The sequence below is a fragment of the Octopus bimaculoides genome, chromosome 25 (assembly GCF_046866305.1).
Source record: "Octopus bimaculoides isolate indiv1 chromosome 25, ASM4686630v1, whole genome shotgun sequence".
NCBI classification, from domain to species: domain Eukaryota; kingdom Metazoa; phylum Mollusca; class Cephalopoda; order Octopoda; family Octopodidae; genus Octopus; species Octopus bimaculoides.
Window position 1 is genome coordinate 12,487,255 of NC_142952.1, and position 13,979 is coordinate 12,501,233.

The following is a 13,979-nucleotide window of genomic DNA, read 5'->3' on the forward strand; positions in this document are numbered from 1 at the left end:
ATGGGTTGGACGATTTGACTGAGGACTGGTGAAACCGGATGGCAACACCAGGCTCCAGTCTAATTTGGCAGAGTTTCTACAGCTGGATGCCCTTCCTAACGCCAACCACTCAGAGAGTGTAGTGGGTGCTTTTATGTGTCACCCGCACGAAAACAGCCACGCTCGAAATGGTGTCTTTTATGTGCCACCCGCACAAGCCAGTCCAGGGGCACTGGCAACGATCTCGCTCGAAAATCCTATGGGAGCCAGTCAGGCGGTACTGGCAATGGCCACGCTCAAAATGGTGCATCTCATGTGCCACCCGCACAAGAACCAGTCCAGGGGCACTGGCAACGATCTTACTTGGCTTGCCGGGTCTTCTCACGCACAGCACATTTCCAAAGGTCTCGGTCAGTAGTCATCGCCTCGGTGAGGCCCAATGTACGAAGGTCTTGCCTCACCACCTCAGCCCAGGTCTTCCTGGGCCTACCTCTTCCAGCAGGACAGAATTTTGTCAGTGAACAGGTCGTGGTCTCAAAGCGCCGAAATTATTTTGGCAAATTAAATTTAGATGTTGAAGTGAATCTAACGGGTTTTATGTGTTTCTTAAATGGCTTATAAACACCTTCCATGCTGCAATTGTTTTCATTCCAGTACACGATCTCAGATCAGGTCGCTTGCTATGCAAGTACATCTCCATAATATATATATATATATATATATATTGATTCTAGAACGGCTGTGCTGACGAGAACACGGATGTCATTACGTAAGTAAAATGTTAATGTTCGAAGCTGCAGTACACAGCTAATTCTTTACTTTATATTTCTCATTTTGTCCTGTTATGGTGTTTTGCGAAATTTTTCTTTGTGGTTGGGTCGTTGGTAACCTCTTTCTAGCATATTAGATGTCCACCTAGTGGTCATCCCTTATACACGTGTAATATATATATATAGTAAGAAGTAAAAAAGATTAGCAAATCCAGGTATACATCTAGAAAGCCCTCAGTGTTAAAAGAATTTGGTTGACTATATGAAACAATCAGATACCAATAAATTCAAGTGGAATTGACATCCAAGATCGTTTTCAAATTTTGGCACAAGGCCAGCAATTTCGTGGGTGGGGATATATCGATTACATAGATCCCACTACTCAATTGGTACTTATTTCATCGACACCGAAACCCTCGGTGGGATTCGAACTTGGGACGTGAAGACGGACGAAGTCCCGCTAAGCATTTTTGCCCGGCGTGCATATGATTCTGTCAGCTCGCCGCACTTTTTTTTTAAAGTGGCCTGCAAAAGATGCTACGGTGAATTGAACTCTGTACCTCTTAAATTCCAGCTGAGCGCTCTGTACTACTGAGCTAAACGATCACTGACAGTAAATTTACATATCGCTTAGAAAGAATTGCTAGGAATTCGGAGCACACACATACGCACGCAGTGTAGAGAGCGGAAGAGAGACGAAAGTAAGATGGCTTGTAGCAGCACCAGAAGAAGATATCGGGGTGTACCTTCAAGTTTATTGTCTAGGTTCGTTCAGCAAAATATTTTTTTACGTTATTATCTTTTAATGTTTGTTATTGCAAGGAATATTGTGTTTTGTATCATGACACTACATGCACGTGTGTATATATATTTGGATACGTATATTTAACTGTAACCATGTCCCAGTGTACGACTGTAATACATATGACATCTCCCTTCAGGAGCCGTCGTAGCGGCATTTTAGGCCCCTCCCCGGGTAAAACAATGCATTGGGCCCTATAATATTTATTTCTTGATAGTAAGTCACAACGTATATAGAACGTAATTGACCCCTAGACTCGTAAACCTCTCAAGAAACTACTCTGTGTACTCATACATTAAGACGGTAATGGCCACCCCATATCTAGTGAATGGGGAATAAAGTCTTGGTCAGTTAGGGGTCTGGACCTTTATCTTTTTGTCTCTAAAACAGGACAAGCGTCCGAAGCTTTTAAAACTTCTGTTCTTACTTCACGAATAAAACCATTTCCCACTGAAATCAGTTGAAACGGTGACCATCCCGTATAAAAAGATATTTTTGTTTATCTGTGACCAACTTCTTCTGGGTACACTAGTCTCTTTACTAATTTGAGGGTAGATATAGCTGTTATTTCTAGTAGTTTGAACTCACTTCTTGACTGATGAAGAATTGTGATAAATCTGTTGACATTACCTATTTTAACGTAAAATTATAGTAAATTATTTATGTCTTACTATTAATACTAATATTTGGGAATATATTTGTTATGATATAAAATTGGGATACTAAAATTATTTAATATTTGGGTTTCTATTTGCGACACCATCTTTGTTTACATGTTTCTATCTTGAAAGTACTTCCGTTTCCGTTCACCACAAAATTATTTTTTGGCCGATTGATTTGACAGAACAAGTGTAAAGACTTGAAGTTAACACCGGGTGACTTGAAATCGATTTCTAATTACCCATAGTAATTAGAAATTCGATTTCATCGTTTCCTTTCGATAATCTAAATACGATTTCAAGTTACTGGAAGTTAGGCTGAATGAAGGAAATCGCTACACTAGTCTCTACAAGTTTCAACCCTTTATATTCTAAGTTCAAATCCTACCCACAGCTACTTTCTTTCATCCTTCTGTGGATCGATAAAAGAAAGATCTAGAATTTAAGATCTTTTCTGTATGGCTCCACTTTTCGAAATTTTAGAATTAAGTGAACATTTTCAAATTTAGTATATACATATAATATACAAGTAATGTATATTACAATGTTACAGAAAGAGAAAAAATTAGAAAAATGTTATAGAGATTTAAAGTTTGATAATTTTAACCCAGTCAGAAAAAAGAATTTAGAAGCTGGCAATTACCCAAAATTTTAAAAGCTATAACATTCTATTTATTAATTTAAGGACAAAATGAATTTCATTTCCATAATTAGCATACAAAACTGAAGGAATTGAAAATTGAAAGCCAAACAGAAAAGATCCAGAATTTATTCTGATCGACCATTCTTAACCCATAAAGCGCCGGGGTTTGCACTTACATAGCATGGACTGCTGAGCACATTTTATGAAAATGAGACTACCATGCACACATAAAAAACAAAAAATAGTTAAAATATCTTCTTAGTATATAATGGTGGCAAGTTTTACATCATTTGAAAAGTCATTAGTATAACTTATTAGTCCTCTTATATTCTTGCGGGTATCGGAACGTTTGAGTGACATTAGACCCCAACAAACGCCCAAATGCATCTATCTGGACCACGGTCGTAGCCTGTGGACCTGTTCCTGACGGCCACGTCCGTGGCCCGTCGCGCTTTGTGTTAAATGACAAATTAGTAATCGTCAGAACGAGACGGCCCCATACATCCGTCTTCGGGTCTCAGCCTGTGGACATCACTGCACACCTAGGTAACAGTGATTGATGCGTGGGAAGCAAAGTAACAGTCTGGACATATTGTACCTTCTCTCCATTGGTCTGTTCTTGCATTCTAGTAGATTCTGGTTGTGGTAGTCCTATTTGAGACGGTATAAAATTTTCCCTTTCAAAATTTGACAAAAGGCCAGCAATTTGAGGATGGAGATGCTAGTCGATTACATCGATACCATCATTTGACGTGCACTTTATTTTATCAACTACGTAAAGAAGAAAAGCAAAATCAACCTCCACACCATTTGAATTCAGAAAGTTAACAGTCGGAAGTATTGCGACTAAGCATTTTGTTTGACGTACAAACGATGCTGTAGGTCACCCACCCACCTTAGGAGACAGCATAATATACCAGACGGACCCAGAGCACGACAATTGCTGTTTCTTGGCATTTATTGTTTTACTCTCTATTGACCGAATTCAAATTCGAGGTTGATTTAATATTCTTATAAAGAATTTTAGATGCGAATAGAATTTTAATAAAAAACTAAGACTTATGTTCCCCCCCCCCAGAAACAGTTTTAAAAAGATGATTTCATCATAGCCATCCTGTCTTTGTTTGAGGCTGCGTTATTCAATGTGTATCTATGACTTCCTTGTCCGTTATATTATTCCCATTTTTAAGGCAGTTGGGTTTGATTTAAAGGAGATTTAGCAAGTGTTTTTTACTGCTTGCATGACTTCGTTGTATTCCCCAGTCCGATACGAACTACAAGATATTTAAGGGAAGTAACCTCGCTCGTCCTACAAACTTGGACAATCATAGACAGAAAGAGCAACTGAATGAGACCCAATTGTGCTGTGTAATCGTTTGTATTGCAACATATGTTCTTTATAGTTTGGTTGGGAACAAATTGGTGAGCACAGTTCATGGTGGACACTATATGTTTTGTACACATTTACCTTTCAGTTGTTTATTCCCACGTCAACCCTGCGTTTCAACCGTGACCATACCATCTTTTTAAAGGTATTAGACTACTGGGTTGTTTACTGTTATCAGACGTATGTTAAATTTAAGGAAGATACAGCCAGAAACCCAGCTACACCACAAGTAACACTACATTATCCAATACAAACTTTATTTGGTTATCGGATCTATTTTAAAACGGGGGCGCCAGTTTTCATTTATGTTTTATGTAGTATTTTTGGTACCGAAAGACTTTCAAACTTCGTATACTTATCTATTTTGTGTTATAGAACAGAAAAATATTTTTGTATTCGAATTTATTTCATGTAAAAAATTGTCTTATTTCGATAATTTCTACTAATCACTGACGTCTATTCAGTTGAAAACAGTTAGCGCTGTAACGGTGTATATCGTATTAATCCCCTAACCCTAACTAGACTGTTAACCCTAACCCTAACCCTAACTCTAGAATCCGAACTCTAAAATTGTTACACACATAGATACGCACAGCGTAATTTATTATATAGACAATATATGCGTATAAATTACGATTAAACCGGATGAAATATGTCACAGGGAATAACATTTTTATGACCGCCCAGCAGTAACTCTATTGAGCTGAATAGACGTCAGTGATTGGTTGAAATTACAGAAATACGACAACTTTAACATGGAATAACTTGCGAATTCCTTTTTTTTTTTGTTAAGAAGACTAAGAGTAAAAGATGTTTTATATGACACATTCTACCAGTGTCCCAAGTTTCAAAGTGTTTCGTTAGTGTTTCGTTAAGAAAATACTGGCGCCCCCGTTTTAAAATAGATCCTGGTTATCATTTTTGCTATGGTGAACAAAATGGTCTTCTTAAATTCATTTATTAAACAAGCGGAAACGCAACCATTTACTCGGTGAAATAATTACACAGTATTTGGTCGTGTTAGCATTTTATGTCGTCCAAAGCATGACAAAATGGAAAGTGGACATAGAATAATGATACTTATATATTTATATGTTTGTTTCTATGCATAGTGCTCTTCCTTGCCGTCATGTTTTGCAAACGAACCTTATTGGACCGAATAGTGACTAGTGACGAGAAATGGGTTCTCTATAAAAATATCAAGTGCCAAAGAGAAAGGAGAAACACCAGCACCCCAGGTTAAAGAAGATCTTCACCCACATAAGATGATGTTATCTGTTTGGTGGGATATGAAAGGTTTAGTCCATTTTGAACTTTTAAACCCAAACCAAACAATAACAAGGGAGTTCCACTGCAAGCAGCTTGAGTGGCTTAAGTCAGCGCTAGAAGAAAATTGACCATCTTTGGTTTCAAGACGAAAGATGTTCTTCCATCAGGATAATTGCTTGGCCACATACAGTGAGGATGACATTCCAAAGGCTGGAGCAGTTTGAATGGGAAGCGATGACCCACCCATCATATTCGCTCCATCTGGTTATCATTTATTATGCAGTCTTCAAAATCATTTGGACGGAAAAAATATGAATTCTGTAGACGAGGTCAGAAGAGTACTGGAGGAGTATTTTTCGCCACACACGAGTGAATTTTGGAAGAGGGGCCTTGCAAGTCTACCAATAGATGGGGAAGGGTATTGTAGAAAATGAAGGAAAGTATATTTTAGATTAAAAAAGAACTTTGTTTATCTTAATTTTGAAAAATACAAGTAGTATAAAAAAAAAACCATTATTTATTGGATGACCCAATATATTGAATGTTATATATGCATTTTGGTTTTATTGTTTTGGCCTGTACAATAAAAAAAAACTCTTTTCCTCTACTACTCTACTAGTTCTATGCAGATATTCTTAACCAACTTAGAAAATGATGGCAGATCTCTACAGTTGTTACCAGTTGACTTACGTGAAAAATGTCTGAACTATATGTCTTTGAGAGGTTTGCTCTCAGATCAGAACTTGAAGAATGTAAGTTGATGTTTGTTTAATGTTTTCTTTTTTTTTGTGTGTTTATTATTTAATTCTCTCTCATCTTTTACATTTTTTGTAATCATTTACCAAATTTACCCATCTGTACTCTGAATGATTTTACATATTTCTCCAATTTGAGTCAATAAGTACACCTTTATGCAGTTGCTTGATCTGCTGGAAATGGCAGCCAACTCTCCCTCAGATCACACCCCATAGCTTCTTTTTATAAGAGCACTACATTAAATAATGTAGTGTTAAATAAATTAATTAAAAAACTTGGGTGTGAGGAAGATATTGAAACTGGAGCAGTTTTGGTCATAGGTCTACTTGATCAAGTCTAACTGGGGCTAAATGACAATACCATAATTCTCTAATGAGTTTGGAGCAGTGATTTCGAACCAGATCACTGGGTATGTGGTCAGACATTACAATCAAACCACCATAGTTTTACATGATTGGTCTATTAACCAACCAATCAGCATAAGGTGATGGCATAGACTGGGTTTTCTTGAACATTCTAGAATTTGACTTCCAGTCCCCTATAAAAATTGTTTGGTATGTAGTTTAGATAGCTAGCAGCCAACACAGACTGCCTAGGACAGAGGACTCAAGGACCTCTGTTACCAAAAAAATTTGCACACTTGATTTCAGATATATTAAGCTAACCTGGACATCAATGTTTTAAAACTTACCTATTTTCCATTACATTTCAGACTGATTCAGCGCTGAGTTGCTGAAGCAGAAATATCATTAGAGCAAATATTCTGCTCAGTACCACAGATTTGCTTGTCAGTTGCTTGACCTTAACCGCTTGAGCATGTCCCTTAATGACTGACAATATATGCAACTCTGATCATGAGCTGGAGTAGTGAAGAATCAGCATAACCATGTTGAGAAGGATTCTTTGGGGTTTGAATAAACGTAAGGAAAGCAAAGTTTGAAGGAAATATTAACCATTTTTCATACTTTGTAGGGGTAAGCAAATAGGAAATAACAGTTGATACCCAGGGACAAAAATCATGTTACACAGTGTAATCTGACTGCTAAAGAGTTGAATATATTTGTTCAGTGCAAACGATATGGCTTTGGGGAAATAGGTGTTTTCATATTAAATAAAAATACTGCGTATTTTTACATATTCTAAACCATTGCAATTTCGCAATCAAAAGAAGGGCTTTTTCCATGAAATATAAATTTATTAAAATTTCATTATATGGAAATACCTGTCATTCAACTTGATCTGTTTCATCTCTTATCTTAGTACACAGAAAAGATTAAATATTTAAAAGATTTTATTTCATTTTCCAAAATTTCCTATAATTTGAAGTTAGAAGCTTTTCCAGATAAACATATCAGATACATTTTATTTTTGTAAATATTCTTTATTTTCAGGTAATCCACAACAATCTCAAAAAACTAGATCTGTCCACATCTTCAGTTACAGAAGCTGGCTTAGTCAACTTAGATCATTGTTCTAAACTTCTAAATCTCAACCTTAATTCTTACCATCAAGAAATTCGGTTTTCATCACTATGTAAGTTTTTGAATGTCTGCTGTTTTAAATCCTATTGTAATTTTCTAGAATTGTTCCCCAAAATTTGTAACCCTTAAATAAAAACTAAATTCAAATTTATTTTTTCTGAAAATTATTCTCATCTCTTTTTTTGAACTTCTTTTTCCTCGCAGGTCTCATCAATTCCTTCAAACATTGTCTTTCTATTCAAGTATTAAATCTAAGTCGTTGTCACAATGTTGATGATGCTACTGTGGTAGCTTTGTCGAGATCCTGCCGGAATATTCGTTGTTTAGATTTAAGCCAATGTTCCAAAGTCACAGATGTAGCAATGCAAGCTCTGGGAGAAAATTGCCACTACTTGAGGAGTATAGACTTCAGTAGAAATTCAGTAGGTCACTTATTTTCTTCACTGCTATGCATATTCTCTTTTACTTGTTTCAGTTATTTGACTGCGGCCATGCTAGAGCACTGCCTTTAGTCGAGAAAATCAACCCCAGGACTTATTCTTTGTAAGCCTAGTACTTATTCTGTCGGTCTCTTTTTGCCGAACCACTAAGTTACGGGGACGTAAACACACCAGCATCGGTTGTCAAGCGAAGATGGGGGGGGACAAACACAGACACACAAACATATATATATATATATATATATATATATATACGACGGGCTTCTTTCAGTTTCCATCTACCAAATCCACTCACAAGGCTTTGGTCAGCCCGAGGCTATAGTAGAAGACACTTGCCCAAGGTGCCACGCAGTGGGGCTGATATTTCTTCTCTCCTTGTTTCTTTCCTTGTTCCTTTCTGTAGAAGAGCGTAGGCTCGAAACATTAAAGACTTTCTCAATTCCTGAACGTTATACTAATACATCTATTTATTTTCAACAACACCACCTGTCTTTATCTGTTGTTTTTTTTGTGAATTCTCCTTATATATATATATATATATATATATACATACCTACATACACACACATATATATGCAACTATAAACAAACTGTGTTAATCAATTAGGCATTAAAACCGAATGACTCTCCCTAGGCACAATAAAATATGCTTCAACACACAAATTTACTAAAGAATCTTGCAAACCAAATACAAAAACTTTTATTTGTTTTTAGAAGTATTGAAAGTGTATTATATTATATCCAATTCTTTCTGGTGTTTTCATGGCAATACTGCATTCAAAATATTACTGTCTTATCTGTATAATATGTTACACATTCAACACTTCTAAAAAAACAAATGTAGGTTTGTTTTAAATTTGATGGAGATTGTTGTCAGCAGGCAGTTTAGCTTAATGGTAAATTACTCAGCCAGTCTCTCAGAGATGTGGGTTCGAGTCCGGTAGCTGTTTGTTGACAACTTTTCTGGTCTTGCAAGGGTAATAACACCCAATTTTTCCTGCTGTTTTTATAGTGATACTGCATTCGAAATATTACTTTCTGGTCTATATAATATATATATATATATATATACATATATATATATATATATTATATTCCTTTGTCAGTCCCCTCTGTGTTTAGCCCCTTGTGGGCAATAAAGAAATAAGAAACGTTAGTACACCAGGCAAAATGCTTAGTGGAATTTCATCTGTCTTTATGTTGAGTTCAAATGCTTTTCGTCCTCTGAAGGTTGATAAAATAAGTACCAGTTGAATACTGGAGTCGATGTAATCGACTTATTCCCGCCCCTGAACTTGCTGGCCTTGTGCCAAAATTTGAAACCAATATTAAATAAAATGGACATACACATTGAAACTGATAATATTTTATAAAAGTCACTGAATGTAACAAATATAAAAATACTTATCCTGTCTAGCTAAAGGGGAAAATAGTTTTAAAAATCTTTAAACATGCAGCCATTCATGTGTGGCTGTGTGGTAAGAAGCTTACATCTCGACCACATGGTTCCAAGTTCAGTCCCACTATGTTGCATCTTGGGCAAGTGTCTTCTACTATAACCTTGGGTCAACCAAAGCCTTGTGAGTGGGTTTGGTAGACGGAAACTGAAAGAAGCCTGTCGTGTGTGTGTGTGTATGTATGTATACATATATATATGTATCTATTTATGTGTGTGTATGTCTGTGTTTTCCCCCTTGCCTTCACTTGACAACCAATGCTGGTGTGTTTATGTCCCCATAACTTAGTACTTATTGTATCAGTATCTTTTGCCAAACCACTAAGCTTACAAAGAATAAGTCCTTTGGTCAATTTCTTCAACTGAAACCAGTAAAAGAATACTCCTGTGCTGTTTCTATTTTTAATTTTTACCTATATGTGTACATGCACACACACATATAGTTAATATATGTATGTATTGTAGTAAATATATGTGCATATAGGCTATTTGTGTGTGTGTGTGTGTGTATGTAGTAATAATGAAGTCAAACCAAATAGTGATATTTTGAAATCATTTAGTACAGGGGTTTTCAAACTTTTTGACTTGCGGACCCCTTTATATTTCAGGCTTTACCTTAGGGACCCCCTTATAAACGCTTATGAAATTTATACATAAATATTTGCTTAAAATAACATATATTTTTACACTTATTTATTTAACAGTATTTAACAAAATAGGTTTATTGTCAATTAAAAGATTTCGATTAAAAAACATATATGAAATCAAATTGCCCATAAAATGTATTTGCTGTCCACGACCCCCTGTCTTGTCCTTGTGGTCCCCCTGTGGTCTGCGGACCACAGTTTGAAAACCCCTGATTTAGTATGTATGTTTCAAGTTTGTGTAATATATAATAGGAAATTCATCAAGTGCATAAACTTGCCGCATTATTATTACTATTATTATGGCCGGGTTCCAACCTGGGCCACAGCAACAAATTCCACCTCCCACACCTCTCAGTCCAACATCACTGCCTCAAGGCCCCGGGTACATTTCAGTTGTCAATGTAAGTGTGATGATGTTTTCCCCTTCTTACATCACCATGAGGTGGGTTCCGCAAGACTAATTTGGATGCCTCCATCTCAGGGTGGTGCATGCAATGACCAGATAGTCGCAACCATCTTTGCCTGATCTTCTCTGTACCTTTCAGCAGGTCTCCACATGTTATATGTTGCTGCCATTTCATATTTAGACCTATTCATAGCATCCATTTAGCCCGTTTGATAATTTCTTTGTCAGTGTACATGTTTCACTAACATATGATAGCACTGATTTGACAGTTGCAATGAACCCTCCTCGTGTTTAGTATTTGTCTGTATTATAGTTAACAGCATGTATAATTAAGACATTTTCCCCCTGGTACAGTCATTTATTCCATGTCTTTATTGCAAATTTCATTTTAGATCACTGACGCTGGGATTGCTTCTCTGGTTGAAGGTTGTTGTCATAACACACTTGAGGTGAGTTCAAATTTTTATATCTCAATTCATGTTACTATTTACACAAGTAATCTTTAAATTATTATTTAACAACAGCTTGAAGACTTATCAATGGCTAAGATTTTAACTACTGAAAATAAAATGTGCAACAGTAAAATATTTTTAAAATTTGCTTCCTTTAATTTTAGTATTTCATGTCCACAACATAAATAAAGATGGCCATTTATTTTTCTTGTGAACTTAAATTAATATAATATATGTATGTTGTGTGTGTGTGTGTCATGTGCCACAAAGATAAGCTCATTTGTCATCAATGTAATCTGCAAAAGGGCCTCATTAAATCAGTCCTTTTGTTCATCTGCTTGTCTTGATTGAGGAGCATCATCATCATCATCCTTAACATCTGTTCTCCATGCTGGCATGGGTGGATGGTATGACATGAGCTGGTAAGCCAGAGGACTGCACCATGCTTTACTGTCAGTTTGGGCATGGTTTTTATGGCTGGATGCTCTTGCTAATGCCAACCACTTTACAGGATGTGCTTTTCCTTATCGTTTGCACTGAACAAATATATTCAACTCTTTAGCATTCAGATTACATTGTGTAACATGGTTTTTGTTCTTGAGTAGCAACTGTTATTTCTTAAGGCGGCGAGCTGGCAGAAACGGTTAACACGCCGGGTGAAACGCTTAGCAGTATTTCATCTGCCGCTGAGGTCGACTTTGCCTTTCATCCTTTCGGGCTCGATAAATTAAGTACCAGTGGAGTACTGGGGATCGATGTAATCGACTTAATCCGTTTGTCTGTCCTTGTTTGTCCCTTCTGTGTGTAGCCCCTTGTGGGCAATAAAGAAATAAGAATGTGCTTTTTCTTTTTATGTGGCTCTGGAATAGGTGCTTTTTACATGGTGTTACATAAAATGGATTTGTGCCATCACCATGTATAAAAGTACTCATGCTTGTGCCGCATAAAAAGCACTTGTGCCAGCGCCATGTTAAAAGCCACTGCCACATTAAGAGCACATGGCACACTCTGTAAAGTGGTTGGTGTTAGGAAGGCCATCCAGCTGTCGAAACTATGCTGCAGCAGACAATTAGTTCCTGGGCAACTCTCTGGCTGGCCAGCTCCATGTCAAATCATCCAAACTATACCAGTATGAGTTGGACAGTTTGACAGCATTGGCAGAGTTAAATGTTGAAGTTGTATTTTTGAAAACTGGTCTAAGCTTAACTATCCTATCACACACTCCTACTATCTTCATGTACCTACATTCTTTGGTGATGTTCTAACACTGTGAGTGAGTGAGAGAGAAAGACGTTGGAACAGTCACAAACCAATTCTGCAACCTTCAAACAACTATAGATTTTTTATTTCAGGAGATGGTCCTTCGGAATATTGAAAAGATATCTAACAAATCAGTAGAACTCGTACTAAAATTCTGCCCCAAGCTAACAATTGTTAACTTCAGTGGCTGCCCCAACATTCAAGGTAAGTGCGTCTCCATTTGCTACTGTTTTTTTTCTCCAATATATTTATTTGTAGGTTGTTAAGAAGCCAACAATTTGTAGTTGTTTAGCCCCAGGTAAATTGAGTTGACCTATGATTAAAATACATTCCTGCCATGACCAGCTTGTCTTTTTTTTAGAATCTATATCTAGATCTACATTATCCAGTGTATCTTTCCCCTTTTTAAGATCATCATCATCATCATTTAGTGCCTACTTTCCATACTGGCATGGGTTAAATGGTTTGACTGAAACTGGTAAGCTGGAGAGCTGCACCGGTTCCAGTCTGATTTGGCATGGTTTCTACAGCTGGATGCCCCACCTAACACCAACCATTCCAAGAGTCTAATGAGTGCTTTTTACATGTCACTGGCACTGGTACCAGTTATGTGACACTGGCATCAGCCACAACTATGATTTCACTTTGCTTGACGAGTTTTCTCAAGCACAGCATATTGCCAAAGGTCTCAGTTACTTGTTTAATTTCAGGGAGGGCTGCTATTTTTTTCAAGTGAGGCTACTGTGTAGAGATCACCTTGTTTCTTCTTGGGGTCATAGTTTTTCTTGTGTTTAAAGGTATAATTCAAACGATTTTATTAACACCATTCCTTCTGTTTTCAATTTCTAATCTCTCCATTTTCCCTGCATTTAACTCACTCAGCTTTGAAAGGGTGTTCATATTTGAAATTTCTCAGAATTTATTGAAACAAAAGTTAATTAGGAAGAATTTGACAATTGTCCATCCATCTTAACCCTTTTGTTACCATATTTCTGTTGAGATACTCTGTCTTTTCTTCAATTAATTTTGAAAATAATGAAGAATTTAGTAAATAACCTTGTCATTATTAATTGGTATTTGGATCTTAAATTACATTCTGATGGAAGATTTTAATTCAGGACTCTTGAAAACTAGATGTTTGTACCTCAGAGGCAGGGGTGGTCTCAGGTGGGTTGAATTCAAAAGGGTTAAAACTGATTAATCCAGCTGTTAAATGAATTAACATAGTAAAATTTATTCAATTCATGTAATGGGGCCAGAGGCTAGTTTTGATATTTTGGAAAATGGCTCAAGCATAAAATTTCTTTCTTATACTAACAACCCAAGAACTATAAATATTGGTTTTAAATTTTGGTACAAGGCCAGCACTTTTGGGTGAGGGGCCAAGTCAATTAAATCGACCCCAGTGCATAACTGGTACTTAATTTATCAGCTCCAAAAGGATGAAAGGCAAAGTTGACCTCAGCAGAATTTGAACTCAGAACATAAAGATGGATGAAATACCACTAGTTACTTTGCCTGGTGTACTAATGATTCTGTCAGCTCACCACCTTAAGAATTACAAATATAGAT

The 13,979-nt window shown here is 36.6% G+C and overlaps 1 protein-coding gene across 3 annotated transcripts; it reads left to right on the forward strand.

The window, feature by feature from the left end:
- The first annotated feature begins 1,319 nt into the window (after positions 1-1,319).
- On the forward strand, positions 1,320-13,979 carry LOC149131096 (protein AMN1 homolog). Of its 3 annotated transcripts, none has more exons than XM_089342019.1 (6): positions 1,320-1,514; positions 6,129-6,261; positions 7,657-7,798; positions 7,951-8,168; positions 11,088-11,144; positions 12,500-13,979. In XM_089342019.1, exons 1-6 carry the CDS (start codon positions 1,456-1,458, stop codon positions 12,671-12,673), a joined length of 783 nt encoding a protein of 260 aa, XP_089198145.1. In that variant the 5' UTR covers positions 1,320-1,455; the 3' UTR covers positions 12,674-13,979. The 3 variants fall into 3 exon arrangements, with proteins under 3 accessions (XP_089198145.1, XP_089198147.1, XP_089198146.1); XM_089342021.1 differs by lacking the exon at positions 1,320-1,514 and adding an exon at positions 2,394-4,385 and having other exon boundaries at positions 12,500-12,813; XM_089342020.1 differs by lacking the exon at positions 1,320-1,514 and adding an exon at positions 4,155-4,275 and having other exon boundaries at positions 12,500-12,814.

Coding starts and splice junctions, on each gene's coding strand:
- LOC149131096 (XM_089342019.1), top strand. CDS start 1,456: ATGGCTTGTAGCAGCACCAGAAGAAGATATCGGGGTGTACCTTCAAGT. Junction 8,169..11,087: donor TAGACTTCAGTAGAAATTCA/GTAGGTCACTTA, acceptor ATTTCATTTTAG/ATCACTGACGCTGGGATTGC. Junction 11,145..12,499: donor GTTGTCATAACACACTTGAG/GTGAGTTCAAAT, acceptor TTTTTATTTCAG/GAGATGGTCCTTCGGAATAT.